This window comes from Hypoxylon fragiforme (assembly GCF_022984875.1).
Source record: "Hypoxylon fragiforme strain CBS 206.31 chromosome Unknown GGS25scaffold_2, whole genome shotgun sequence".
In the NCBI taxonomy this organism is placed as follows: domain Eukaryota; kingdom Fungi; phylum Ascomycota; class Sordariomycetes; order Xylariales; family Hypoxylaceae; genus Hypoxylon; species Hypoxylon fragiforme.
In genome coordinates this window covers 1,822,459-1,849,204 of record NW_026054757.1, presented here as the reverse complement: position 1 = coordinate 1,849,204, position 26,746 = coordinate 1,822,459, and the positions used below count along the sequence as shown (strand labels likewise).

Here is a 26,746-nt window from a genome sequence, read left to right as displayed (position 1 = left end):
TTATCGGTAGTGCTGTGGGCACTTAAACATCCCTAGCATCCCTGCCTTTACCAACCTACCAGCTGCCCAGTGCCTACCTAGGTACACTACGTGCTAACCTTACGTACTTCCTTTCGTTTTACAAGGTTACAAAGTTCCCAAGTTGCGGTGCTCTGTCGATCGCAAAGCCGCAAGATTCAGTGTACTTAGTGTATAGGTACTCAGTCCTTACAAAGGCAAATATAGACATTGCGATATGGCATATCGCATCTTCAAGCCTTCGATATGGCAACAAGCAGGAGTTTCATAAACACACACGAAGAAGAAGGCTCCTCCTCTTCCTCCAGATCACCCAACGCCCAGCTCCATGACGAAAGAGATGAGCTCGATAACATATTCGATGCGAGCGATGGAGATATCCTAGGGGACGACCCCTTAACAGATGAATTGGCCGAGCCCATGAGCTTCAAGAGAAAGCAGAAACAGTCCGTTTTCACCCAGCCAGCTCGATTGCTGTCCACCTTGACCGGCAATCGTCTAGGCATCACTTCACCCCAGCCCTCCCATGCGCGTTCACATTCGCGTTCGCATTCCGGAGATACCACACCGACACGAATACATAATTTGAACTTCGATCCAACTGCCAACATCCCCCGTACACCCCCGAACGGTCCGAAAGATGGAGCTCCGCTGGATTGGTATGTCGAGGGCCCAGGCCGGAGAGTAGGTTATGAGGATCTGACGGCAATTGATTGGATCTTCGAATACACAAAGGAGCGTCAACGTTTGAGGGTATTATACTCTAGCGCAACAGGCATAGTCGGATATATACAGCAGCTGTTGGACTCTAGCCAGGCATGGGTCGTCCTTGTCTTAACAGGCATCGCCGTCGGTGCACTAGCAGCCGCTATAGATGTAGCTTCGGACTGGTTAGGAGACATCAAGACAGGCTACTGCTCCTCTGGACCCGAGGGCGGCGCATTTTATCTTAATAAGCAGTTCTGCTGTTACGGTTACGATCAGGGCGACAAATGCTTGGGATGGAAGCCCTGGGCTGCTGCTTTAGGCATTAGATCTACTGGCGGGAAGTGGTTCATGGAATATTTCTTTTTTCTATCTCTTTCTGTGAGTTCGTCGATGCCATTTTCTAGCTCGGTCCGCTAACACACTGCAACTAGGTAACATTTGCTCTCTGGGCTGGATTTCTCGTCAAGGAGTATGCGATTTATGCTAAACATAGCGGTATACCTGAGATTAAGACAGTATTAGGAGGCTTTGTCATTCGGCGTTTCCTAGGGGGTTGGACACTGATCACTAAGTCTTTGGGATTGGTATGTTTTACTCTCATGCCCCTGAGACTGCATATGACTAACTGAACCGTAGTGTCTTGCTGTCGCATCGGGCATGTGGCTAGGAAAAGAAGGCCCCCTAGTACATGTTGCCTGCTGCTGCGCAAATCTCTTCATCAAGTTATTCCCAAATATCAATAATAATGAAGGTGTGTATTACGAATATTCATGACACCACATACATATGCTGACAGAGTAGCACGGAAACGGGAGGTCCTCTCGGCAGCGGCAGCGTCAGGGATATCCGTTGCATTTGGGTCCCCTATTGGAGGCGTATTGTTCAGTCTTGAGCAACTGTCCTACTACTTCCCTGACAAAACCATGTGGCAAAGCTTTGTGTGCGCCATGACAGCAGCCGTTGTGTTGCAAGCGTTCGACCCATTCCGGTCCGGCAAGCTGGTGTTATACCAAGTCAAGTTCAGTACTGGCTGGCACAACTTCGAAGTGTTACCATTCGCCTTTCTCGGCATCCTCGGTGGCATCTACGGTGGTCTCTTCATCAAAGCCAATATGCGTGTGGCACAATGGAAGAAGTCGACGCCCTGGCTTCCCGGCCCCCTGACCCAAGTAGTCATCGTGGCCTTCTGGACAGCACTCATCAACTATCCTAATTTCTACATGCGAGCACAATCTTCGGAACTCGTTTCTTCACTCTTCTCCGACTGCGCCCTGATTCTGGATGATCAATTCAGTCTTTGTAAGACGGGAGCTGCGACAGCTGGTACCATTGTCTTACTATTGTTTGCCTCCGTTCTCGGCTTTTTCCTTGCTAGTATTACCTTTGGCCTACAGATCCCAGCCGGCATCATTTTACCTTCTATGGCCATTGGCGCCCTCTCTGGTCGGGCAGTCGGCATTATCATGGAGATCTGGCAGCACAACCACCCTGACTTCTTCGCCTTCAGTGCCTGTGATGCCGGCCGGCCATGTGTAACACCGGGTGTATATGCCATAATCGGGGCAGCAGCAACGCTCGCAGGCGTTACGCGCATGACGGTTTCCATCGTGGTCATTATGTTTGAACTTACAGGTGCGTTATCATACGTTTTGCCCATCATGGTGGCCGTGATGTTGTCAAAGTGGGTTGGCGACGCCTTCTCGCGGCGCGGTATCTACGAGAGCTGGATCCATTTCAACGAGTACCCATTCCTGGACTCTGGCGACGAGGGCGGCGGGTCTCAGCACGTTCCCGACGTTCCCGCCTCCCAGATAATGACCCGCATCGAGGACCTCGTCGTCCTGACCGCTACAGGGCATACCATTGCCTCTCTCAGCGCCGTCCTCGAGTCCTGTGACTACCGCGGATTTCCCGTAGTCAGCGACCCCCGCGACGCCATCTTGCTAGGCTACATCAGCCGCAATGAGCTCGCCTACAACCTCGCCGTGAGCACCCAGTCCCCACGCAGCCTGCCCCCGGAAACCGAAACCTTCTTCTCCCACCAGCCGCTCGCCGATCCCCGCACCACGCTCGACCTCCGCCCCTGGATGGACCAGACGCCCCTCACCCTCCCCAGCCGCGGCACCCTCCACCTCGCCGTCTCCTACTTCCAGAAGCTCGGCGTCCGCTACGTCCTCTTCACCGACCGCGGCGTCCTCCAGGGCCTCCTCACCAAGAAGGACTGCTGGTACGTGCTCAACGGTGCCGAAGAGGTTCCTAGACCCGGAGGAGGAGGAGGCAGGCCGCATTCGCAGGGGGGGAGGAATGTAGTAGGGGTCGTTGATGACGGGGTTGTTGTCGATGATGTGGAAGAGGATATTGATGATGTGGATGTCGGTGTTGATTATGGTGTTGATGATGAGGGGATGGTGGTGGTCGATCGGGAGGGCTTGCTCACGGAGACGGGGACGGCTGGGGATCGGAGGAGGAGGATTTTATAGCCTTGTCTACTACCCTAGGTACCGTAACCTAGGTAGGTAGCTATTTAAGATCCTAAATTTTTGCTTTGGTTTGTTTGGCTCGGGTTCTTTGTTTTTACTAGGTAGGTACCTACCTAACTAAGGTTAGATGCGTGCTCACCCCCCTTGCGGATGGTGATGGACCGTGGACGGGCGTATCCATGCGATAGGTATCTACTAGGTTAGGTTACTTATATGACTACATATAAGTAGGTATACCCGTGGATAGGTACACCCGATAAATCTATATAAACAATAATAATAATAATAATAATAATGATGATGATGATGATAAATACACTTGTAAAAGAAAAGAAGGAAATGAACACAGGAAGCACGTAAACCAAGCTACCTTTAGGATGTTTGTAGTGCTTGCAGCATGTAGGTACCTAGGCAAACACCCATAGAGGGAGTAGAGGCCCTGGGCGGGAAGTAGGTATACCGCTTGGATCCAGAGAAGATAGTAGCGAGTAAAAGAATCAATCACTCATCATGTATCTACCTAGGTACACATACGAAGGATTTAGACGAAGTCGTCAATCCTTTAGCAGTGGCCTTACCACTTAGTAGTGCATATGTAACTTACTATTATTCATATCGAAACACTGTCTTCTATGTACTCGACCCGTGTCCACCACGTCGGATGGAAAAAGGAAGCAAAGCGCAAGCCACTTTTGCTGTCATTTCCTGATCCATTAGAAAGAAAAAAACAAGATATGGGTATCACGCCGTTAATGTTTTGAATCAAAACTCCCCTTTCCATGCAGAATGACTCTCACACCGTATTCAGCGTCCGTCCGTGTGAGAAAATGCCCATCCGTTGTTATTGCTCTTGTTGTCGTGAAATGCTCCCCTTTCGAGAGGGGGATACTAGTACATTGTAAGGACTCGTCCCAGTCCGGGTATTTGCTGAGAAAGCCCTGCGGCGTACCGTCGTTCTATAATTGCTCCTTTTGACCTCCGTACGTTATCGTACACTTCTAGTCTGAACTGCGTCCGCACCACATCGGAGCAGATAGTGAAGCGACAACCACCGATCGGTTACGAGGGACCAGCAGGGCGCTTCCCTTTCTTAGTGGCGGTCATGACCTTCAACTCGAGGTGGTAGAAGGACTTCAGGTTCTTTCCTCTCTTTTCTTTTGGATCTATCTTTGTTCTGCAAACCGGGCAAGTCTTCTTAACGTTATTGATGTGGAGAGCTGTGTGCAGGCACTCGGAGCAGAATAAATGACCTAAAAGTGGCACCAGTTAGTTTTTTTTTTTTTTTTTTTTTTTTTAAATCCAAGATCACGTAAAGAAAAGGGCTTGCACATACCGCAGTGTGTTACAGTCAATTGAGAAGCATCATCCATGCATATAACGCACTGGAACTGGCCCAACTTGATTCGGTTGTCAACCTTGGGGGCTTTCAGCTCCTCCGGGACTTCGACAGCGTTAGAAAGATCAATGGTCTCAGGACCATCTTGATCGGCAGAACCATTGAGGAGCTCGTCAACGTTCAAGGGGGAAGCGGCTCGATTGGCTTGGGCCGTTTGTTTGGATCTTGATTTATTGTTCCGGCCAGAAGAAGATGGAGACGTCGCGGAAGGTCGTCGTCGCTTGGAAGCAGCAGGGCGTGCCTCGCCATTACTCAAGGCAGCAGCACTCCGCTTTCTGGCGGCAGGCATGGTGGGTGTGGTAGGGTCGACGTCGGGTTCAAGATCAGGCTCTTCTTTGGTTAAATCAACTGGACCGGCTTTATTCGTTCTTTGAGCGTGAGATGGAGTCAACGGCAATCCTTCGCCAACTTCAAGAGGCTTTGGCAGCCCAGAAGAATGTGTGCGGATAGATGGGAGGGGGCTGCTATTGATTGCTGGCAGAGAAGGCGAAGAGAAATTCCCTTCGGCCAAGGCAGCAAGGTAGAAGTCGTCGCTGGTTGGTTCGTGGTCTAGCCTGTTCGGCTGAGGGAAATTGGAGTAGGGATTATAGGTGGTGGACGACTGTCCCGATTGTTGTATTCGCGTTGAAGTAACGGAGGGGGTTTCGGGACGCGTGGGTATTAAAGAATGACGGTCCTGTCGACTTTGATTGGAATTTGACCTGTGGAATGAGGGATCTGGTCTTGCCGGGGCAGGATTGATAATTTCCTGGTAGTGGCTGTTGGTGGTGGTGATTGTGTGTGATGACGGATTATGATGGCGATAGCGCGGGGCGAAAGAATTGACGTGAAAAGGATCGAAGGTATCGGGAAATGGGCGATCTGCGAATAAATCTGGTAGTGAAGGTAGGTGGTAGTTATTGGAATAAAATTGGTGGTTTGCGACGGCGGGGTTAGGATTAGGAGGATTCGGAGGTAGAGTGAAGGGATCGCCAAATAATTGTCGGTTGAATATGTTGGTGGTTTCGATATCGAAGAGAGAATTAACGTCGCTAATGTGAGAGGAGTCAAGATCCGCTTGGGATACTAGGCTCGCTAGATTTACTAGTAGTTTCCACCCATCCGCATTTAGTTTGTATGTTCTTTAGTCAGGGTTTTGAGAGGGTTTTTTTTTTCGATTGTTGCTTTGTTGTTGTGAGAAGGATAAAGGTAGTTAATCAGACTGTGCTCAGTGCTGTATTGTATTGTTCTGTACTATGCAGGGTGCTGTGCTGTGTTGTGTATTGCAACTGTGTGTTTTGTACAAAAAAAATGAATGAATAATTGAGTCAGGAAAGTATGAGTATTTTGAGGTTTGAAAAGGAAGGAAGTTGGAGACTGAAGACTCCGTAATGTGTTGTGTGCATGTGTATGTGTGTACTATGATGGAATCATTGAAGGTATAAAATCAAGGTGCCTGAGGCAGGTATGTAGGTATGTAGGTATGTAGGTATGTAGGTATGGATTTGATAGGGAAATGAGTGAACATCAAATATTGAAGTTTAAAATGGAAGTATAATACCTCTTTGGGCCATTGTTGCCTTTGCTTTTGCTTTTGTTTTCAATGACCGTTTTTATTTTGCTTCCTTCTTCCTTCTTCCTTCTTTCTCCTTCAAAAGTATTTCTAACTTTAACTATTGTTTAACGTTGTTACTTTTCGACATTCAATCCGGCTTATCTGCTTATCGGGGTTGATAGTAACAAAATAATTATTAAATCTTCTGGTTCGTTCTCGAGTCGTCAGTCTCCAGCTAGCTGGTTGTCTCTGAACCTGAACTTGAAGTTGATCGTTCGCAGGTTTGAAGCTCTTGATAGCAACCTTCAAAACTGTATCGTCCAGATGTCTATCAGTCGTGGTTTGATATCGCCTGCTGTCTGTTGCCCGTGGCCCGATGATTGACTCTTACGCTTTGGAGTTGCTAAGTATGTATCTTTTCACAAATAAAAGAATACGCCAGTGTGATCAGTGCACTGCAAACACTTATTCAAGCTCCTAGGTTAGTATCCTGGGATCCTGGTAATAGCCTGGCGACAGAAATATGATCGTCCTTCTCCTTCGTCAAGATATTCCCACATTTCGTTGCTCGGACATCGTTGGCTGATGCAAATAATAAAATTGTTACGTGTTGTTGTAAAGGTGAGAAATCAAAAATAATCTCTTTTTTTCGTCGGGTCTCGGAATTTTCTTTTAAAGGAAGAGGCGCATTTTACACGATCGCACTGGTAAGTTTTCGTTCTCGCCCTTCCGTCTTTATTTTTATGGCACGAGGAGATGAGGTGAGCTTGAGGTTTCGTTTAAAGTGGCTACATAGGTAGGTTATGTACCTACTATATAGGTCCAGTGCTTATTAGTTATTACTCGTTACTACTACTAGTTAACTACTGCTATGTAGTTAGGTAGTTAGTCCAAGACTGTCCAACTACTACATAATTCGTTAAGTCCGTGACGGCGTGACTTGTCTGCACAGGTGTACCTCCCCTCTCTTACACATGCACCTCACATTTCCTTGGATGCGCCTCCCCCACCAACGAACCAACGAAACTATCGGTTGCCCATTTGGGCCTGGAAGAGCCTGCCGCTACCCCCTCACGTATTGCATGTGTAGCCTGTGGCCCTGTGCAGCTTCAATTACCAACTTGAATATATTCGTACCTAGTACCTAGTACCTAGTACTAGGTAGTATTCTGTACAAGTACCCACGTACTATCATCTATGTACTGATGACAGTCTGATGTATCCACCGGCCCTTTCATGTACACAATACATCAATGATATTCCAGATCAATGTCCTTCAACATCAACGATTTTGAAGCTGTCCCTGCTTACATACCTCTACAAAACATTTTGAAGCCTTGAGGTACGTAGCCCGAATTCCAATACTACATAATGTACAGCTGTTGTACATACAGTGGGCCACGTAACATTTTGGACTACATACACGCATCCATATGTGATGTATGTATTCTACAACCGTTCAACGTACATACTATGTGCCTACTTCTGGATATCACACGTGCGGGAACGACCATCATCTTAGATTGCGGAACCGAGCCTCGTATGCATTGCCGGCGTATGGTCTTCTACCATGTAGGTACAATAACATAGGGGTGCTAATATGTAATGGATGACATCTAGAGTTTACAACCAAGTCAGCCTTAGCCGCCTCATCTCCCGACATGGCTGCTGAGTGAGGGCACTACCTATATGTACTACTAGGTATGTAACTACATTATCATGTACACAATGTAGTTGGTACTACTCTTCGGCCGTTCGCTATCTATCTCCGTACCGCAGCATTCCGCAGCGAATTACAAGATGTCCCGAGATATTGAATATCGGCTTACCACTGTTGTGGTGAAAAACCTGCCCTGTCTTGCGTAATGCCGGATTTTACCATACAAGCAAGTTAGCCATATCATCAAACGAACGAAAATTCTTTGGTCGCCACTTGGGAAGATAACCCTACTCGGCTACTGCGGCCAATATACCGCATAAGCTCATGTAGCCGAGCTTTGCTGTCGGCTACTAAAGCGGCACGGGGCTATTCAAAGCTACAGTCTGTAACCATACATATGCCACGACTATATTTACTCTTCATGGTTGGAATCAGCCTATGCTTATATCAAGTTATCAACGAGTTCTTACTACCTAGGACTAGGTTGGGTAGGTAAATATCAGATCACTCCAGAGCTGCAGTTGGAGCCTTCGCATGCCGGGAAACGGAGTATCGCTATTGCTAATAAACACCAAATGCCCACTACCAGGTGGACAGAAAACGCCAAGGCTGAAGGACTTGCTAACATCCAAAGGTCCGATCAGTTTTGACCTGTGCTCCTTTGACGTTTTGAAAACTTCCAAGTAAAGATCGAACATGAGATAAGACCAACTACACCCAGTCCAATAGCTACACTACACGAGATAAGTCAGTTATTATTTCCACTCTAGGCGTCTCTAAAGTAACGAATCCCAAACGGATTGGCTAGGAACTTCCAGCCTTGATTTGGACTCGTTTTTAAAGGATAGAAAAGGGGGTCCAAGTGTACTCACTACCAAGCTCCCCTATATCCCTTCAGGATATCCTCGGGGGTCACACCGCCATTATTGATTTGGAGTTCGACTGTCCCAGCAACGCCCAACGCCAGTGCGCCGCTGTAATTCACCACCGTCGTGACCAAGCTAGCCGCGATACCTTGGTGTTCACTAGAAACTAGGTCTGAAAGCATGAGTGTCGCCGCCGGAAAGCTCAAGTCCATTCCCCAGGTAATGATCAGGTTACAGAGGAATGTCTGTGTCCAATACGTCTGGTTAATGGGGGCTGTCGCAATAAGAGTAGTACCGATGGTAAAAGCTAACAAGGCGAGAGCCATTACCACGGCAGGCCCAACTCGATGAATGATCATGCCTGTGGTAATAGCTGCGGCAACGCCACTGACTATAATTGGGCTATGCATCGCTGTAGCCAACAGGGGCGACGCGCCGCGTAGTACCTCATAAAACCCCCAAATGTAATAAATATAGATTCCAAAGCACCCCCAACCACAGAAGACAGCCGCGAGGACGAAAACTACACCCGAGTTGATAGCTTCGAGTGGTATTAGAGGTTTTTTGGCGTGCTTTTCGACAAGGACGAAGATAACGCATAATAGACTGCCTGCTACTAGGAGCGTTGGAACGTACAGGTTCTGCCAGCCATTCACGGATGCTTGGTTCCACGAAACGCTGATCAGGGCAAGGCCGCTAACTCCAGTCAGAGCACCAAGGATGTCCAACTCGGTACACAAGGCTTTGAAACCTCGTACAGGTACTCTCCCTCTCTCGGGAGACAGCCCGCCAGGAATTATGAGCAAGCTGGCAACTGTGATAACGATCAATAGAAGAGATAGCGCAAAAAAAGCGTAAGGCCAACGCGCCAACGCCAGCAAGCTTGTAAATGCGGGCGATATTATGGCAGATGCTGGAGCCATAGCTCCAAAAATTGCAAACAGCATGGCCTTTCGTGGTCCAGGTACATAGGTGACGCCTAATAGTGCTACTGCATTTGGTACTAGCAGTGCTGGGCCGACGCCTTGCATGATGCGCGCGAAGAGGAAGACGGCATATGGTTTGGGAGTGTAAATGGACAACCCAGCGACCAAAGAGAACAAGGCAAACCAGCCATTTCCAACGAGGAAGATGAGTTTGTGCCCATATACGTCTCCGAGACGGCCTGCTAGGAGAATAAACGTCCCCGTAAGGCCGTACCCTGCGATGATCCATACGAGCTGCCCGGGGCTCGTGACACCCAGGTCAGAGCCTATAAGTCGCAGAATGCAAAGTGCTTGATGGAAACCGGAATCTATCAAATCTCAATCAGTTTGCCGTTGATAACCTTGGAAGAGGAGAAGAGGAGGAGGGTGATTCAGGGTTTGACGTACGAGGAGTGAAGTTGGCTGTCGACACAACAACGAAGAACGCGACTTCGTGAATGACTGACATGGGCCTGCCGAGGAAGATATGGGCTCGCGGGTCAACCCCATCTCTCTTCATTTCTGAGTCACTGCCGAGGCTCGATGGATTTTGGTAGTCATCCTTTCTTAAGCTTGGCGATAGGGTCTTGCCGTCTAGGTCATGCTTGGGTATAGTCGACGCATCACAACTCCAGACTGTATCGTCAAGGCTGTCTTTTCGTCTGTACGACGATGATGCACGCCCATTGACATTCCCGCTTACTGCTGCTGGTAATATGTTTGAATCCATAGAGCGTTCTTACTCTGAGAGGGGACGACGACTGGTGGTGGTGAGACTCGACTTAGGATTATAACATACTAGACTTAGAGAAACATCGAGCCCAAAGGGTTCGTATTTATATGTACGGGGTCCATAGAGTGGCCATGGTCAATCACTCGCAGAGCTATCGAGGCAGTGCATAGTATCGAGTCTGGCCGTGACTCCCTACCCTCAAATCTCTCCAGATGGTTTCGGGAAGGGCTGAGACTTATGTGGGAGCATAAATGAGAGAGATCTCTGTAGCACGCGACTATCTGGATCTCTCAACTGCCGATACTACACAATCTTTCCTCTTTTTGCCTCTTGTTCCCCCTTCTGTACTAGGACATACGGCGGGAGCAGTGTGCTCACTCTTCTCCTTTCCATTACTCCAGCCTGCCTCTCTCCTCCTTCTGCCCCCACTATTTCCGTGCAACGCTCCGTGCCGGTGTCACGAACTGAGCGAGCACAAGGTGCTGAGCGATCTACCGCGCTGGCGCTACCGCATCCGATTTTTCGGGTTTCCGCTTACTCGAGGGAACTGCACGCCCTTCGTGGTAAGTAGTCTTCGAAAGCTATTAATAACCACGGTTCTCCCATTTTTCGACGGATTCATCAGGGATTCATCAAAACAATAATCGGATAAAGATAGTCTTTAATTTAACTATATTGTCGTGTTCATTTATGTAGACACGCTAGTATTATTACGAAGGAAACAAACACTACTTAGAGATAGGGGTAGGAAGGACAATGATAGGGGGATAATAAAATGAGACAGAAGGGGGTTTTGGCGAGTTCAGCGACAATAAATGTCCGAAAAACACGAAGTTTGCTATCCTCCTCCCTCCGACCCTCTGTCTCCTTTTTTTCTTCTTCGTTTTCGCCTCTCTCTCTCCACCATTTTTTTTTTTTTCGATATAGAGTTTCGGGAACGGGGAGACATGGTAATCAGAGATGTCTTGACTCAAGACTCGAAGTTCGCTTGTCGTCGGCCGGGTCGCCCAAATTGGCCCGAGACTTTTCTCGGCAACCGGTTGCAGCAGGCAAACTACATTAACCACCTAACTACCTCAACCCAGGCGGTGGACGGTTTCGCTGAATGCATACAACATACAAGCCCACAACATACAACTTACAACTTACAACCATCGCACCGCGCAATAGGTACGCGAGAGCTCGTGGCATTTTTTTTCATTATCAGGGAAATGTCTTATTGCGATACGTACGCGGGGTGGAGACCACGTTGTATAGATAGGGGTTTAGTTCTGATGTTAGGTCGGCAGTCACATACGTACAATATGTTCACGCAGTAGTAGGAGGTATCCATATGTCTATGAGATACCTACGTACACCCATACTTACCCACAGGAGAAGCGTGGAATGTGTACCTGCCTACATACATACCTAGTGGAATTACTGCTGCTCGATGCCGTCGGCGATGTGATGTCGTCATGCGAGACTAGATTCGTCATCCATCTTGTCTTTCCATGGGGGCCAGTCCGGTCAAACCTCTCATGTCCCAGCTACCGAGCCCTTGGATGGGATGTGTGGCCCCCTCCTGCCTCCTTGTCTCTCACCCCCATCAACAACCTAGCTTTCGATGTCGTGCGCGCGTATGGGATAGGGTTACTCGTGGCCACAGATCGGCTCCCCTAGCATGACGGTTCACCAAGTTTTTACCTAGATTCCTATATATATGGAATTTCATGGCTTGTGGTTCGGGATACTTAGATAAGGGTTGGCTCTTCTTCTGTTTCATGAGACTTCGTGTTTGTTTCGAAGGGGGGCGTCCAGACCTGTCGTGGTGATGAGATGGTTCTCGCAGTGTCTCTGGTGGATAATAAGTAGGTAAGTACAAGCAGACTACCTAATGTCGAGTCATTGCCGACTATGCAGGTCCAGGTACTTAGGTAGGTATGGATTCTTTCGAATGTAGAATCATCATCACTTATGTGATTAGGACCCGGATTTCTCCCCCTTACTCCTCTAGGAAGGAAACCTCCTACTTGAGAGGGATTCAATGTTTGGGGTTTCTTTTTCTATATCGTGGTGTACTACCTAAGGCCAGAGAGCTCTTCGTCCAAATCCTTCTGGAAAAAACGTGGTGCTGGAGATGAATCATTTTCAACATCGAATGATACATTTACTTGGGCTCCGCCATGTCGTCTGTTCTTCGGGTAGAAGCAGATAGGTAATCCTTCTGGTAAAGTTCTTCGACGGCAGCCAACATCGATCTGTTCCGCTTGGTAGGAGAGATAGGCGAAATGATTGTCAGGGGTGAGGTAGACCTGATGATGTACTATTTTTCCATTTTTATTTCTTATGTACATATGTTATGTCGTTCAGGAGATGGTTCAAGTTGTCTCTCAGATTGATATCAGCTACTTCTAGTAGTACGAAGTATACCATTTATACATCTATGCCTTTAATGATGATTGCAAGTCAAACGGATAACTAGTAATATGCATCAATACGTGAATGACAAATATCAAATGTCAATTGTAGTTACGGCACTGAGTAGCTTGTGTGGTGGGGTGATATACAGGCTATACCTAAATAGTACTAACTCTATGGATCCAGGTGGCCAAAGCCCCCCTTATCAAATCTTCAAAGCTCGGGCTATCAGAATTATCACCACTGAAGATTTCCATCTCCCCATTCTCCGTTTTCCATCGTTCGTCATGACATGCGCAATCGACATCGAAAAAATATACTGAGACAATTACTATTTCCCAACCCACCATGATCTTCATGAGACGACAGTGATGCTTCATCCTGTACAAGGTCGCATAAGGAGCGCGCCCACTGCGACCTTTGTGCGACTAGCCAAACACCAAGTGCAAAATCATGCTCATGGTTTGCGCAAACCATGGCTGTCGCACTTGAGAATGCAGACTACTGCCGCAGTTGCGCAATCCGCCAATGAATCTCACAGTGAATCTCTTCTACGAGACCACCCCAAAAGTCTTGCAAGTTAGTTACAGTCCATAATTCTTAATTTGGGATACTCCTCCTCCTCCTCCTCCACAGCTCTCTAAACCCAATGTCACAGTACCGTCCGAGGCGAGATTCAACGAAATAGGCGTGCAACAACTCAGTGCCCATGTATTCAAGCAGATCTTCCCTAGAGGTTGTGAGCCGCCTCCAGAAGAACTCATAGAACTATCTAAAGACCATTTGAACCGTCATGACCTGTTCGGAAAAAATACCGATAAAACTGCTCCCATTGCTTTTGACGTTCCACGCCTCCAAGGGAAATCCTTGGATGAACATTTCCATAAACTAGGCGTTGATTGCGCCGAGCCCTTCCTTTCATACGCAAAAGAATTTGCGAGACAAAATGGACCTCCCCGCCCAAGAGAATGGGTCAAACGAAGCGGGTGGACCAAATATTACCCTGATGGACGGACCGAAAAGCTCGATGCTCCTGACGACAATATGCTTTGCTTCGATGTGGAGGTAATGTGGAAAGAAAGCTCCTACGCTGTAATGGCCTGTGCAATGAGTCCGACAGCGTGGTATGCTTGGCTATCACCTTGGCTACTAGGAGAATCCGAGTGCGATCGACATCTAATTCCACTCGGCGATCCAACCAAGGACCGCATTATCATCGGCCACAATATTGGCTACGATAGAGCAAGGATTCTTGAAGAGTACAATTTGAAGCAGTCGAGAAACTCTTTTATTGACACCATGTCATTGCACGTCGCTGTAAATGGCATGTGCTCACAGCAACGACCCACGTGGATGAAGCACAAGAAAAATAGAGAACTTCGAGAAAGAATCGCCAAAGAGACAGACAATATTGAGCTCGCAAACCTCTTGGCAGTCGATCGTGAAGACGAGGAGGAACTTTGGGTTGAGCGTAGTTCAATAAATTCTCTGCGCGATGTCGCTCAATTTCATCTAAACGTCACCATCGACAAAGCCGCTCGAAACGAATTCGGAGAATTAGACAGGGCCGGAGTTGTCGGCAAGCTTGACGAGCTGCTGGATTATTGTGCAGCGGATGTGGCGATCACCCACCGAGTCTACAAGATTGTTTTCCCCAACTTCCTCAAAGTCTGTCCCCATCCAGTCAGTTTTGCTGCGTTGCGACATCTATCTTCCGTCATACTCCCTGTCGACAAGTCCTGGGACGCATATATTGCCAACGCGGAGGCGACGTATCGCAAGTTATCCAACGATGTCCAAGCTCGTCTGGTTTCGCTTGCGGAGAAAGCGCTCGAAATCAAAGATGACGCCGAAAAATGGGGTAACGATCCCTGGTTGAAGCAATTGGACTGGTCTGGCCAGGAAATCAAGATGGTAAAAGGGAAGAAAAAGAACGATCCGCCCCGACCTGCCGCTCGCCAGAAGAAGCCGGGAATGCCCAAATGGTATAAAGATTTGTTCAAGAAAGTTGATGACCCTATCAGTCTCACAGTCCGAACTCGGATCGCCCCTCTCCTTCTCCGACTTGTATGGGATGGCCATCCCTTGGTCTGGTCTACCAAATATGGCTGGATCTTTAAGGTGCCTCCTTCAGAAGTGCCAAAATATGCGGCGACAACGCTTGTCCGATGTGACCTTTCGGACGAACCGATAGAGGATTTGAAAAACGACTTGGAGGGAGTCTACTTCAAACTCCCTCACAAAGATGGGCCGTCTTCGAGGTGTGTGAACCCGTTGGCGAAGGGATATCTTGTTTACTTTAACAATGAAACATTATCATCCGAGTACCCTCTGGCGAAAGAGGCACTCGATATGAATGCTTCATGCTCTTACTGGATCAGCGCCCGAGACAGGATTATGTCTCAAATGGTTGTCTACGAAAATGAAAAGCTTACAAATGGAGAAACGTCCGGTAAGGAACCTAAGGATGACCGAGGGTATATTTTACCTCAAGTTATTCCTATGGGAACTATTACCAGGAGAGCCGTCGAAAATACCTGGCTGACCGCCAGCAACGCGAAGAAGAACCGGGTTGGGTCTGAGTTGAAGTCCATGGTCAAATCCCCCCCGGGATACTGCTTCGTTGGTGCTGATGTCGATTCCGAAGAGCTTTGGATCGCCAGTGTCATGGGGGATGCTACATTTAAAATGCACGGTGGGAATGCCATCGGCTTCATGACACTGGAAGGCACCAAAGCTGCAGGAACCGATCTTCACTCTCGCACAGCATCTATCCTGGGTATTACACGTAACGATGCCAAAGTTTTTAACTATGGCCGAATTTACGGTGCCGGGCTCAAGTTTGCTTCCACCTTACTCAGGCAGTTCAATCCAAGCCTGTCTGAAAAGGAGACTTCAGAGATTGCTGGAAATTTATATCATGCCACCAAGGGCACAAAAACGAACAAGAAGGCACTATATCAACGACCATTTTGGAGAGGAGGAACTGAGTCATTTGTATTCAACAAGCTTGAAGAGTTTGCCGAACAAGAACGTCCACGTACGCCGGTCCTTGGCGCTGGAATCACGGAGGCCTTGATGGCTAGATACATCAGCAAAGGAGGCTATCTAACTTCCCGAATCAACTGGGCAATTCAGTCATCGGGTGTCGATTATCTCCATCTGTTGATCGTCTCCATGGACTATCTAACCCGACGCTTCAACATCGACGCTCGTCTTGCTATCAGTGTCCATGATGAAATCAGATATCTCGTGAAGACTGAGGACAAATATCGAGCAGCGATGGCTCTTCAAGTTGCCAATCTCTGGACTCGGGCCATGTTTGCCCAACAAGTCGGTATCGATGATTTGCCACAAGCCTGTGCATACTTCTCTGCGATTGATATCGATCACGTTCTTCGCAAAGAGGTGGACATGGATTGTGTGACGCCGAGTCATGCTACACCTATTCCTCCAGGAGAGAGTTATGATATTGAAAATTTACTCGAAAAGGGAGCGGAAGCGTACCTCGACCCGGCCATCGTTCCAGCACGCCACGCCCCTAAACTAAAGGACATACCGTATACGGTTAGGCAACCTGTCATGGCGCAGCTGAACGCTTCTCAGAATCCCGATGACTTCACTTTCTTAAAGGCCCAGATCACGAACGACGAAAAGGAGCTCCGTGAAATCATGAAGGGCCTAAGGAAGAGCTCCAGCAGTGGGTCAGCAGCTGGCGGCGACACAGTGAAACAACCCAGACAGAGGAAAATGCCGTATAGCTCACAGCCTCAGCTCATGCCGCAAATGTACGTACCGTTCGAGGCGAAATTCACGTCGAACCGGGATTTCAGCGGCGACCAGTGGACTTTTGAAAGTATGCCCCCCAGCATGCCCTCTGGAAGTTTACCTTCTCGCCCTTTGAAAGGACCGGGGAACTAGACTCTAAACGAATGAATGAATGGGCATGCCATAACAGCCTATATACTTGACTCCTGCTTCACACAATCCTAAAACATGCTTTCTTTTTGTCAAATATTCCCTGCGGTATTGCATTTAAAACGAAGGGGGAAACGTTCGGAATGCGGTTATGATTTTCAACGCGAAAGTGATGGTAGTAGTGGCAATGTATCAACATCAAAACCGGCGTTGACGGGTTAGCCGGGGGAGGGAAGGAATGTGTATAATAATGAGAAGGGGGAAATGAGGGCTTATGCTATCATGTATCTTGAAAATGAAGCAAGCAAGCATAGCCTCTTGCTTGCGAATTAAGAATATACCTCGTATTGGCATGGCTCTTGGGGATATGCTTATTACTCGGCGGCTTGAGTGAAGTACTTGTACCCTCCCGTTAGAGGATTGGATTTTGGCAAGGCTGGTTTGGTCTATGTGAGTCCTGATAGTTTTGGTAGCAATATACCTAAGTATCTATGTGATCTACCTAGTAGTATCTATTGTCGTCCTTTTTACTTCCATGCATTCAAGTTTCGTGTGAAGTTTGAGTTTTTGGGTATTAATGGTAGACAACCCCTATCGAATAAGCCCTCTTTGTAAAGGTAATCACTCCATGTAGGTAGAAGCATCGATTAGTGTGCCTATTTTATAGGTGCCATGCCAGAAGAAGAAACATGATACCTAACGGACAATCCCAGAAGTTTCGTATCAGCCCAAGTACGGGTATGTCGCATTCCAGCTTCTAGATACCCTGTCGTACCTGGACCTTAGGTATCACTTTTGCTAATTCCAACAGGATCAAGCAAAGCCAGCATCGTGATGCTGAACTCCCAGATTAGTCCGAGACTGGGTCGATGCCATACCATATTACCCCCACGCCTGGTAAAACTTCATAGCAAGAGAAAAAAAGAAAAAGAAAAGGAAGGAAAAGGAAATATGCCGTAGAACACCCCTTTAAAATGCGCCCCCCCCTTGCAAGAATCTTGGATTCGATGGCTTTCCCCCCTTATTAGTTACCCCCCACCAGATGCTGGCCCCGCCACTTGTTCTTCCCCTTCTTTTTCCTCCTCTTGTTGTTGCTGTTGTTGTTGTTGTAGTACTTCTTCTTGTACCCCTTCCCCTTCCCCTTCCCCTATCCCTCCTAGCCCTTCTTCTAGTCCTTCTCCTGCCCCACCCACCCCTTCTCCTTTATTCCCCCCATCACCATCCTCAGGCTTAATGCTATCCTCATTATTACCATCCCCATCCTCACTACCATCTTTAGCCTCGTCATTATCATCATCGTCTGATTCCTGTTCTCGAGGCCAGGCCGTCGACGACGAAGCAGGACATTTGATAGGCTCGTATGTCGTTTGATCATGCTGCTGCTGCTGCTGTTGTCGCTCCGGAGACGAAAACGCGGAGGCGGAGGCGGAAGGGGTGGGAGGGTGGGGCGTGAGGTCCATGAACATTGCGTTGCGGCGCGGGTCTCGGGGGCTCCAGTCTTTTTTTTGGTAAAAAGAAATGTTAGCTACCTAACCTAGTTGGTTTATATATAAATTCTTTAAGAAAATGTGAAAATGTCGAGAGAGGGAAAAAGAGGGTGGGATGGATGGATGGATGGGGCGGGCAAAAGCGAAAGCGAAAGCGCAAGCTTACTACCTACTTACCATCAGCTTCTCGTCCCAGATCCCCAGCTCGCGGAGCTTCCATTCTTCTTCCTCCTCCTCCTCCTCTCCTCCACCGTCTCTGCCTATGGCTCATACCCCTCGGGCCTCTTGCGGAGAGCTCGATGACATTGCCCCCGTGGGTGCGAATGCGGGTCCCGGCTGGACTGCGGCTGCGGCGGCGGCTGCTGCGGCGGCGGCGGCGAAGACGGCGGTTTTCCCAGCGGATGAAGCTGTAGAGGATGCACATGGACACGAAGAAGGTCGAGAGCGCGACGGCGATGACGATGTGGATTCGGTCGGGGCTTACTGTGGTGGACATGTTTGTTTGTTGCTGTTGCTGTGGTTGTGGTTGGTGGTGGGGTTGCTGAGGTGGGTGTGGTTAGTAAACGGTAGAAGGTCAGGGACGCCTGTGATGGAGCAGAGAAGATATTGAGATGCGGGAGAGGGAGGGAGGGATAGAAGTAAAAGGTAGGTAAGTACCTATGTAGTAGGCAGATGGCGTGTAATAGGCACTGTGGACGAGATACAACATATCACTCACAGAATTAAAAATTGCCCTTCCTTATTGAACAGCAACGTATCGTATCTTGTATCTTCACACATAGATAGCAGTCTGTTTATTGGAAGTTGGCAAGTTGGCAAGTTGGCAATCAAAAAGAGGTTGAATAGAACTTGTAGGGTTGTCTTGATAGACAGAGAGAGATAGGAAGGTAGGAAATGAAAACCAGAGATGTTCATGTCCTTGGGTTTGTGAGAAGAAGAAGCAAAAGTTGAGGAGTTCTAGGTAGGTGTAGGGCAACATGCTATTTCTAGACCAAGAAAAGTCGAACGAAGTGGGAGGTATACGCGATGACCCATTGTGTGTAAACTTGCCAACACAGATATGCCAGCAGGGCTTCCAAGGTTTGCGTAGTAAGTAGGTACTAGTTGGCCAGGCACCTAGGCCAATATTCTCGAGGGATCTTGAAAGGAGGACGAGTCTGGTACGGTACACAGATAGGTAGCCAAGGACAAGTACAAACACTATCGACACTGTCGCCTCGAAAAAAAAAAACGATATGGGGGATATTCGAGTGTTAGGGAGACGATATCGTCACGGTCAAGCCCCAAAAGCAAATATGCTACGTACATCTCTCTCTCTCACACTCACACACACATCAGGTATGAGGTTCTCTGGGCATACCTAGAAACCCATAAAGGCCTGGTCAATACGCTGCTTGAATACAAGACGTTCAACTTCCAATCATCGTTAATAGGTACCTCAGGTACCTGATCACATCACAGCCACCTCTCTACCTACAGCAACGCAAGGACAACCATCACTGAGACTACTTATTATATAAACCTACATATACCATAGCGACGCGTTGTATTACCTAGCGGTACAACAAACCTTCACAGCCAACAAAGGCAGTGAAAAGGGGAAAGAGAGAAAGGGGTGATCAAACCAATACATGATGAAGCCAACACACCCCTTAAAGCTTACCTACTATATGTCTAACATACACTGGTACTTACTATACTATCCCCATAACATCAATAGCAAAGGCAAGCTCTAACTCACCTAACAATCAACACCTAAGTCACGCATAAGTCCTCAAGCTGAATAAAAAAAACATATATTCATCAATTCTAACCCTAACACTAAACTATATATCATATCAGCCCCCCCCCCCCCTCCCCTTCCATCTACTTACCTACCATAATAATCCAACCCCAGCCCCAGCGCCTCGCACTGCTTGATCTCCTTAAACGGCTCGTGAACGCTCGGCCACTGCAGCGTGCGGATCGTCAGACCCCCCTCCTCCTTCGTGGCCGGGAGCCAAGTGCCCCCGGGACGCTGCACCTCGCCCAGGGTGCTCAGGTAGCCCCTGGCCTGCAGGAAGTCGGCGGTTGGGTTCGGGTCGAGGGAGCGGGCGAAGGAGGCGAAGGAGTCGACGACGAACTGCTCGAAGGGGAGGTCCGCTTCGTCGCGCATGGGCAGGCCGGCGCGCCCCAGGTTGCCGAAGATGTAGTAGAGGTCGCCCGAGTGGCACTTGAGGTACTCGCCGTCTGGGTCGCCGTTGGGGTGCGAGGGCGTTATGGGCGCCTCGCACACGTCGAGGTTGGGCCAGCCGGGGTGCGCGTACGTTCGGTTGAACTCGTAGTAGTAGACCGGCTGGAACCTGTCGTTCCGCAGGCCCGTGTACACCGTGGCCTGGTCTATGCAGCGGAATATGCCATCCGTCGCCAGTTGGTTTGCCATCTGGAATAATGCCAAGGTCTCATTGGCGATGGGTGGGATGGGAAAGAGGTCTGAAGGGGGCACTTCGAATCCATTGGCTTTGAGGTAGGCTGCTTGGTCTGTGGTGTTGGGGAAAGTGACCATGGGCGCCGCATCGTCGCGAGTAATGCCCATCATGATACGAAAGGGGAGGGTAGGCCCCTCTAATGGAAGTTCGGTTGCCGTGAGATAAGTGCCGTCGACGACCAGGAACCTTGCCCTGGTGCTCAAGGCCTCGATCTCATTTGGCGGTACACCTCGTAAACAGTCCACTGGGGATGGAGCGTCCGCGCAACCGGTTTCGGCCAGAATCGTATTTCCAACCACCTCCATCTCCTCCTCGATCGTGTAATACTTGCCATACTCTGCGCCGTAGTTTATCCCCCCCAGAGGACTCACAGGTATCGCACCAATGAACTTCCCGATCGCTCTAGGAGAACCCATCAGGGCTCGAACGCTATTAGCGCCGGCGGATTGCCCAAATATCGTGATCCTGTTCGGGTCGCCACCGAAATCTTGTATGTTCTTTATGACCCAGTCTAGGGCGTTGATTTGGTCACCAATACCGAAGTTGCCATTGGTTTTGCCATCGTTCAATGCCAAGAATCCCATTGTGCCCAGCCGATAGTTAATGCCAACCACGACAACATCCCCTCTAGACGCTAGGTTCCCTCCGTCAGTGATGGGGTCGTTGGCGTTTCCAGCATAGAAAGCGCCTCCATGTATCCAGAACTGCGACCAAGTGTTAGTTAGGAATCTCTTTAGATATATACGGCAGATAGCTTCCGGTACGCACCATTACTGGCCTTAGCTTCTCCTTCGGTGAATTAGGCCCTGGAAGGTAGGGAGTCCAGATATTCAAGAACAAACAGTCCTCAGACCCAGCAAATCCATACGCGGATTGGATACATTCGGAACCAAATTCTGTTGCAGACACTTGGTCGCCCGCGCCGATATAGGGTACAGAATCCGTGTACCGCTCAGGCTGCGGAGCGTAGCGAACTCCTAAGAAGCGGAAGCTGAGGTGATCACGGTACCTAGTAAAAACATTTAACACGTAGGCTCTTGAGATACGGCGGTTCAGGAGGCTCATACCCTGTGATGTTCTCGTTGTTGGAGTTCACCGTAACTTGCCATTTTTCACTCGTGTCTGCATACGTCTCGTTAGAGTACGGTGCCGACTGCGTGCACAAGATTGGCAATTGAGTAGCCTGAGATGGTTCAATAGCCGACATAAGGCCATCCGCTCGAATAGTTCGGCCTGAGCCGTTCTGAGATGCTATCCAGAACTCAGTGAGGCCCGAACCTGACTCCAGGTACTTCGTATAGTTTAATACGCTTTGAATCTCCGTTGCATCTGTTTCAGGGGACCAGAGTCGTTCGCCAAATGCTTCACAGGCGCCGCTGGCATCCTCTAATGAATGGGCCTCCAGAAGCAAGACCCCAGCATTGGGAGTGGGACCATTGATACCTATCATACAAGTCAGCAAGGAGTTTTCATCTCCACCGAGGACAGTTAACAGCGTAGCGAACCTTGGAGATCATTCTCGACGAGTACAGTGACACCCGAACCCAATGTTTGCGGAGAGGGTCTGGCCACAGCCCTGAGGACCAAAGCCGGGAATAGCAATCGCCACAGCATCATGATCGCGAACAGCTGAAAGGTTGAAGACAATCGTGAAAGTTACCTAATCACCAGTTACCTGGGAGGAAACATAGGTATTTAATACTTTTCTCCTTGACATGTCCTATATGTTTCCTATATGTTCACGAGTTCACGAGAGCCAAGAACATGGGAAGTTGGATAGTGACAGTCTAGCGTACGGCACAGAGAAAGAGCTAGAGAATATATGTGGATTCCTGCTTCATGCAAGGTCTGAATAGGGTTCAAGTTGGCTCTCTCTAAGACTCTCCAAGAGCTACCGGGCATCTATTTCGGTGATCGCAATGTTACTTTAAACCGAAAGCGGTGCCTATAGCCCCTTCGAATTCGGGAAATGCTATAGTGAGAATGTAACCTGATGTTTACTCGGAGCACTATCACCATCCGAAGTCTTGGTGTTCCATTTAACTTTTTTTTGGCGTACGGCGCAGCCAAAAGTCGGATATTTGAGTGAAAAGGCTAGAATGACCGGCAAGGGATTCGGCAAGAGCAAGAGCAGGAACAAGAAAATGACATACAGCTGTATCCAATATCTCAGGACATACAATTTCAAACATCTTCCACGTGTCTTGGAGGTGCATCTTCTCTAACAGAGGCGCTGACATTCGAGCCAGGCGTACTCATAGAATCGTAAACAATTTCACGACTTTCGTTCAGCGTCGTGCCTGGGTAGCTCATCGTAGGGGCTGCCTGGTTACGCGACATCTCGCCCTTGTTTGAGGGCGCCGAGCCGTTGCTCAGGTGACTCGGTCCCCCAGTCCCGCCAGAAGTCCCGCCATTGCCAGGCTTACGGACAAAAGAAGGCAATGAAGATCCTGCGCTGTGAGCAACGATATTCCAGCTCCCCCACCACGAAACCAATCCTTTCCACAGAGGTCCTAGGGATGCCGTGCAGCAACAGATAAGGCCCGTGTGTAGTTCGAGTATCGACATGGTAAAGGCCACTCCACCGAGTCCCGTAATATCGGGGGACGAGGTTACTAAGTTAAAAGTCAGTTGTTATAGCCCGAATAGAAAATGACTTCCAAGAATAGCCTATACTCGGAAACGAGGATGTATAGGAAAAGAAATGCCTCTCGAAATCAAGCACTTACCGCCATATGTAGCGTATCCCCAGCGGACTACGGCAAAGGCCCAAGCACTCCATACGAACAACTTGTCAGCAACAGCTCACTGGCCAATTGGAGTTCAGTAGGTATACTCACATAAAACCACTACTTAATAGTAAGCTTAGCCCAACCTTATGCCATATTGATGCCAATTGTAGATTCCATATCATCGTGAGGGGCAAGATGGCAATAATTAAATCAGTGGCCATATTACAAGCCCCGTAGAAGATAACGGACACGGTGATGTCGACACATTTCCCCGGCAGTTCCGGATGCCACTTCTTATCGATCGGATGGCACCCCAAGAACTCAATTACCAAGTTGCTGAATAGATAGGTCACGGTGAAAAACAAGGTCCCGTAGCACGTCCATTTGAACTTTGTGTACACGCCGAAAAGTTCTATGTACAGTAAGAGAAGCGCGCTCTTGAAACCGCAAAGGCCAAGTACATAAAAGAGGGACACGATGCCAAGCCAGAGAAGGTATTGCGAGGTGAGCTCTTCGGTGAATTGCCATACATGCAGGCCCATGCCGTTATATGTTGCATTAGCTATCAGCACGGAGTGGGCGGTACAGACTATCATAGTCAAGGCCACAACCCCTAAAAAGGAATATTAGCACTATGGCCTGCTTCACAATGAACGGATAACTGATAACGGATACTAGTACAGTGACATACAGTCATCGAGTCTGAGACGTTTCGCCTTAACTATATATAGTCGAGTATATAACCTCAGGGCCACGAAGATAAAGGTGATAAACGGCATGACAACGGCCGTTCGCCATACGTATACCCCCCCATCAGATGGGAAGTGGTCTGGGGGTGTACCGTCTACATTCCCAGGAGTTGAGCTGCGGTCGATTATCGAAGAGATGCGAGACATATCGAACACAGAAACCTAGAAGTCCCTATCTTCAAGCCCGCCTGCCTAGAATAGAGTGTTTGGTGGTGAAGGTCAAAATCCCTTGGAGTTTTGGATCAGAATAGAGGGGAACGAGACTGCGGAACTTGAAGAATGGTCACGTCAACATGTTCAAGTTATCGTCGGATAATTCTCATATTATATTTGTACAATTTGTTGGACTTGCCGGATCAAGCCGAGTCATGACAACGCTTGTGAATATCATCGTGTAAGGGGCTTTACATCATCATACCTAGTAGATGAGGTTAAATCGTTTTAGGACACAACTAACTCAATAATTGAAGGATACATAATTAGAGAGTGAGGTGTAAAAGAAAAGGTATTAGGATATATATTGTTAAATATCGTCTTTTTTAACTTTGCTAGTTTTATATATAGTATTGGTATGTATAGGTACTATGTAGTAGTTGCATCATACCTAGTACCTAGTAGCCTTGGATTATCCTGTATGTACTACTAGTAGTATTAGACATAGATTACCTAGTACCTGGGATCGGTTGCCCTCATTGAATGTTTTTATATACATTCCCCCACCCTCGCCATAATGTAGTACTTAAATGTACACCTACCTAACCTAGGTAGGTACCAGGATATATCCCCTATACAAAACGCAAAATAGTACAACGCCATCGCTATGCATCCAAATCGTTAAAAAAAACCCACCACGCTCAACCGCCTTTTCTGACATATATCTATCAATCAATCTCATCATGATTCGATCCGTAAATCTAGGCAAGGACCAAAGTAGCCGCAATAAAAGCCACCAGTGCTCCAGTGCCCATCCCGAGGTCTCTCTGCCTTGGGCCAGCTGTAGCTGTGGCTACTGTCACAGTCTTCTGACCTGCGGTGGATCGGCCGACGGCTGTAATGCCGTTCAAGCTATCGGCTGTGTCGATCGAAGGACCCTCGTTGTAGAAATCGACGAGCACGAATGTGGGTTTGATGCCCCACTCCTGGTTACAGTTCTGTGCGTGTAACCCTAGATTTCCCGTGGTAGATGTCGACGGGCTGTTCGTCGTCGCGATATTGTCTACATCAGGCACCATGATCGAACTGATAAGCACGTCGTACGCAAAATGGTTCATGAGCGGCATCATCCCTGCTTGGATGGCGGCGCTGGCAGTGTCATAGGTTGATGGGCGGTCAATGGTACAGTTGAAGCCTTCGAGCGAGGTGACTTCGTACGCTGTCTCAAACACGTGATCGAACTCGGATAGAAGGTAGGGATATTGGGTATTCGCTGAGATAGAAGCAATAAAGCTGACCAAACGCGTATTTGCGCTGATCATCTCCTGCAGTGTCGGCCACCCGTTGCCTGACGGCGTGTACCCATACTGATCTATCCCCGAGCCGCTGAAAACGGACCCAAATTGTGCTACGTCTTTGTTGTCGGAATTAACAATGAGAAGCGTTACGACTTCGTTCGGATTGGCATCCATCCACGACTTTATAGATGCTAGCCAAGTTTGGAGCGGGCCAGCATCAAGTAAACTACATGATGTGTGGCATAATTCTATGACCCCATCCTTATCGTGGACCTGAGCTTGTAGTAGACGTAGACCAGCGTCTAAGGCGACTGTAGCATTGAAGTACTGGTTGCCCGCTATCGAGTTGCTTGTGCTTTCGTCTCTGAGGAAGGAGGAGTCATGAGCACCCATGTGTGTAATATCACTGTACGAGCGGCTGCACAGATCGGGTGAGTTATTGCAGGCGGTTGTCGAAGTGGCGGCGGACGCGGATGCGGAAGCTGTCGTGCTGACGCCAGCTACGGCGAACGAAGAAGTCGTCGAGAAAGCCGATCCGCCGTATCCACTACCGTCTTGCGGCATAGAGTGCACCGTCCCCGCCAGCGCGGCGGTAGCAGTCAAGAATGCATATAACGAAGGAATCATGTTGGCTGCAATTTATGTACGAGAAAAGAAGGGGATGTTGATTTCTTGAACAATAAGAAATAATAATATAGTAGGTATGTGATGTATATCAGAGGAAAGAAAGTAACAAAAGAGAGAACGAAATCATAGACCAAAACTTACAGGAAGCCCGAGAAGGGCGGATTACCTTTTTGTATGGATGCTAACTACCATGCCATAGCATACAATACATGTTTCAACAAGGTTGGTTAGGCCTAGAAGTTCAGAAGTCTACAGGTATGTAGAAAGTGCCAGGTTGTAGGTAGGGTCAAAGAGCGCCTCCTCTACGGAGGACTCGGCCTCACGGAATAATGGCATAACAAAGGTCAGACGCCGAGAATAACGGGCAATACATGGATAAAATTTTTGACAAGCGTCCTCCATGTGGCTATGAGCACGCGCAAAGAGAGGCTCTCAGCCTCTCGATGAAGATTCGTATCCTATATTTTGTGGGGGTTGTATCCGGCACCCGCTGGACTGCGCCTCCACGGGGGACACGAGTTAGAAGCAAGGACGTCGTCAGCTCTTTGCCAGCT

At 48.5% G+C, this 26,746-nt stretch overlaps 8 protein-coding genes across 8 annotated transcripts; 3 read left to right on the top strand and 5 right to left on the bottom strand.

Annotated features, from left to right (window-relative positions):
- Positions 1-53: 53 nt before the first annotated feature.
- Positions 54-3,520, top strand: GGS25DRAFT_475690 (chloride channel). The gene is made up of 4 exons (XM_049259727.1): positions 54-1,104; positions 1,158-1,310; positions 1,363-1,477; positions 1,528-3,520. The coding sequence occupies exons 1-4, from the start codon at positions 265-267 to the stop codon at positions 3,204-3,206; spliced, it is 2,787 nt and encodes a 928-aa protein (XP_049120070.1). The 5' UTR covers positions 54-264; the 3' UTR covers positions 3,207-3,520.
- Positions 3,521-8,580: 5,060 nt separating this feature from the next.
- Positions 8,581-10,484, bottom strand: GGS25DRAFT_121949 (MFS general substrate transporter). Its single transcript, XM_049256137.1, has 2 exons — positions 10,036-10,484; positions 8,581-9,956 (listed from the first exon to the last, which is right to left on the bottom strand). The coding sequence occupies exons 1-2, from the start codon at positions 10,355-10,357 to the stop codon at positions 8,668-8,670; spliced, it is 1,611 nt and encodes a 536-aa protein (XP_049120069.1). The 5' UTR covers positions 10,358-10,484; the 3' UTR covers positions 8,581-8,667.
- Positions 10,485-11,090: 606 nt separating this feature from the next.
- GGS25DRAFT_121965 (uncharacterized protein) lies at positions 11,091-12,196 on the top strand. Its single transcript, XM_049256138.1, has 2 exons — positions 11,091-11,588; positions 11,650-12,196. The coding sequence occupies exons 1-2, from the start codon at positions 11,176-11,178 to the stop codon at positions 12,020-12,022; spliced, it is 786 nt and encodes a 261-aa protein (XP_049120068.1). The 5' UTR covers positions 11,091-11,175; the 3' UTR covers positions 12,023-12,196.
- Positions 12,197-12,940: 744 nt separating this feature from the next.
- GGS25DRAFT_475677 (DNA polymerase family A) lies at positions 12,941-17,181 on the top strand. The gene is made up of 2 exons (XM_049259726.1): positions 12,941-13,339; positions 13,419-17,181. The coding sequence occupies exons 1-2, from the start codon at positions 13,132-13,134 to the stop codon at positions 16,679-16,681; spliced, it is 3,471 nt and encodes a 1,156-aa protein (XP_049120067.1). The 5' UTR covers positions 12,941-13,131; the 3' UTR covers positions 16,682-17,181.
- Positions 17,182-17,706: 525 nt separating this feature from the next.
- GGS25DRAFT_518190 (uncharacterized protein) lies at positions 17,707-18,661 on the bottom strand (the record flags this gene model as incomplete). Its single annotated transcript, XM_049263499.1, has 2 exons — positions 17,707-18,176; positions 18,343-18,661. 2 exons carry the CDS (start codon positions 18,659-18,661, stop codon positions 17,707-17,709), a joined length of 789 nt encoding a protein of 262 aa, XP_049120066.1.
- Positions 18,662-20,035: 1,374 nt separating this feature from the next.
- On the bottom strand, positions 20,036-22,533 carry GGS25DRAFT_529192 (alpha/beta-hydrolase; the record flags this gene model as incomplete). Its single annotated transcript, XM_049265257.1, has 4 exons — positions 22,139-22,533; positions 21,701-22,076; positions 21,402-21,642; positions 20,036-21,337 (listed from the first exon to the last, which is right to left on the bottom strand). The coding sequence occupies exons 1-4, from the start codon at positions 22,248-22,250 to the stop codon at positions 20,036-20,038; spliced, it is 2,031 nt and encodes a 676-aa protein (XP_049120065.1). The 5' UTR covers positions 22,251-22,533.
- On the bottom strand, positions 22,534-24,644 carry GGS25DRAFT_121895 (uncharacterized protein). Its single transcript, XM_049256136.1, has 4 exons — positions 24,057-24,644; positions 23,474-23,978; positions 23,363-23,409; positions 22,534-23,248 (listed from the first exon to the last, which is right to left on the bottom strand). The coding sequence occupies exons 1-4, from the start codon at positions 24,259-24,261 to the stop codon at positions 22,818-22,820; spliced, it is 1,188 nt and encodes a 395-aa protein (XP_049120064.1). The 5' UTR covers positions 24,262-24,644; the 3' UTR covers positions 22,534-22,817.
- GGS25DRAFT_121894 (PLC-like phosphodiesterase) lies at positions 24,645-26,377 on the bottom strand. Its single transcript, XM_049256135.1, has one exon. It carries the CDS (start codon positions 26,190-26,192, stop codon positions 25,029-25,031), a length of 1,164 nt encoding a protein of 387 aa, XP_049120063.1. The 5' UTR covers positions 26,193-26,377; the 3' UTR covers positions 24,645-25,028.
- Positions 26,378-26,746: the final 369 nt, after the last annotated feature.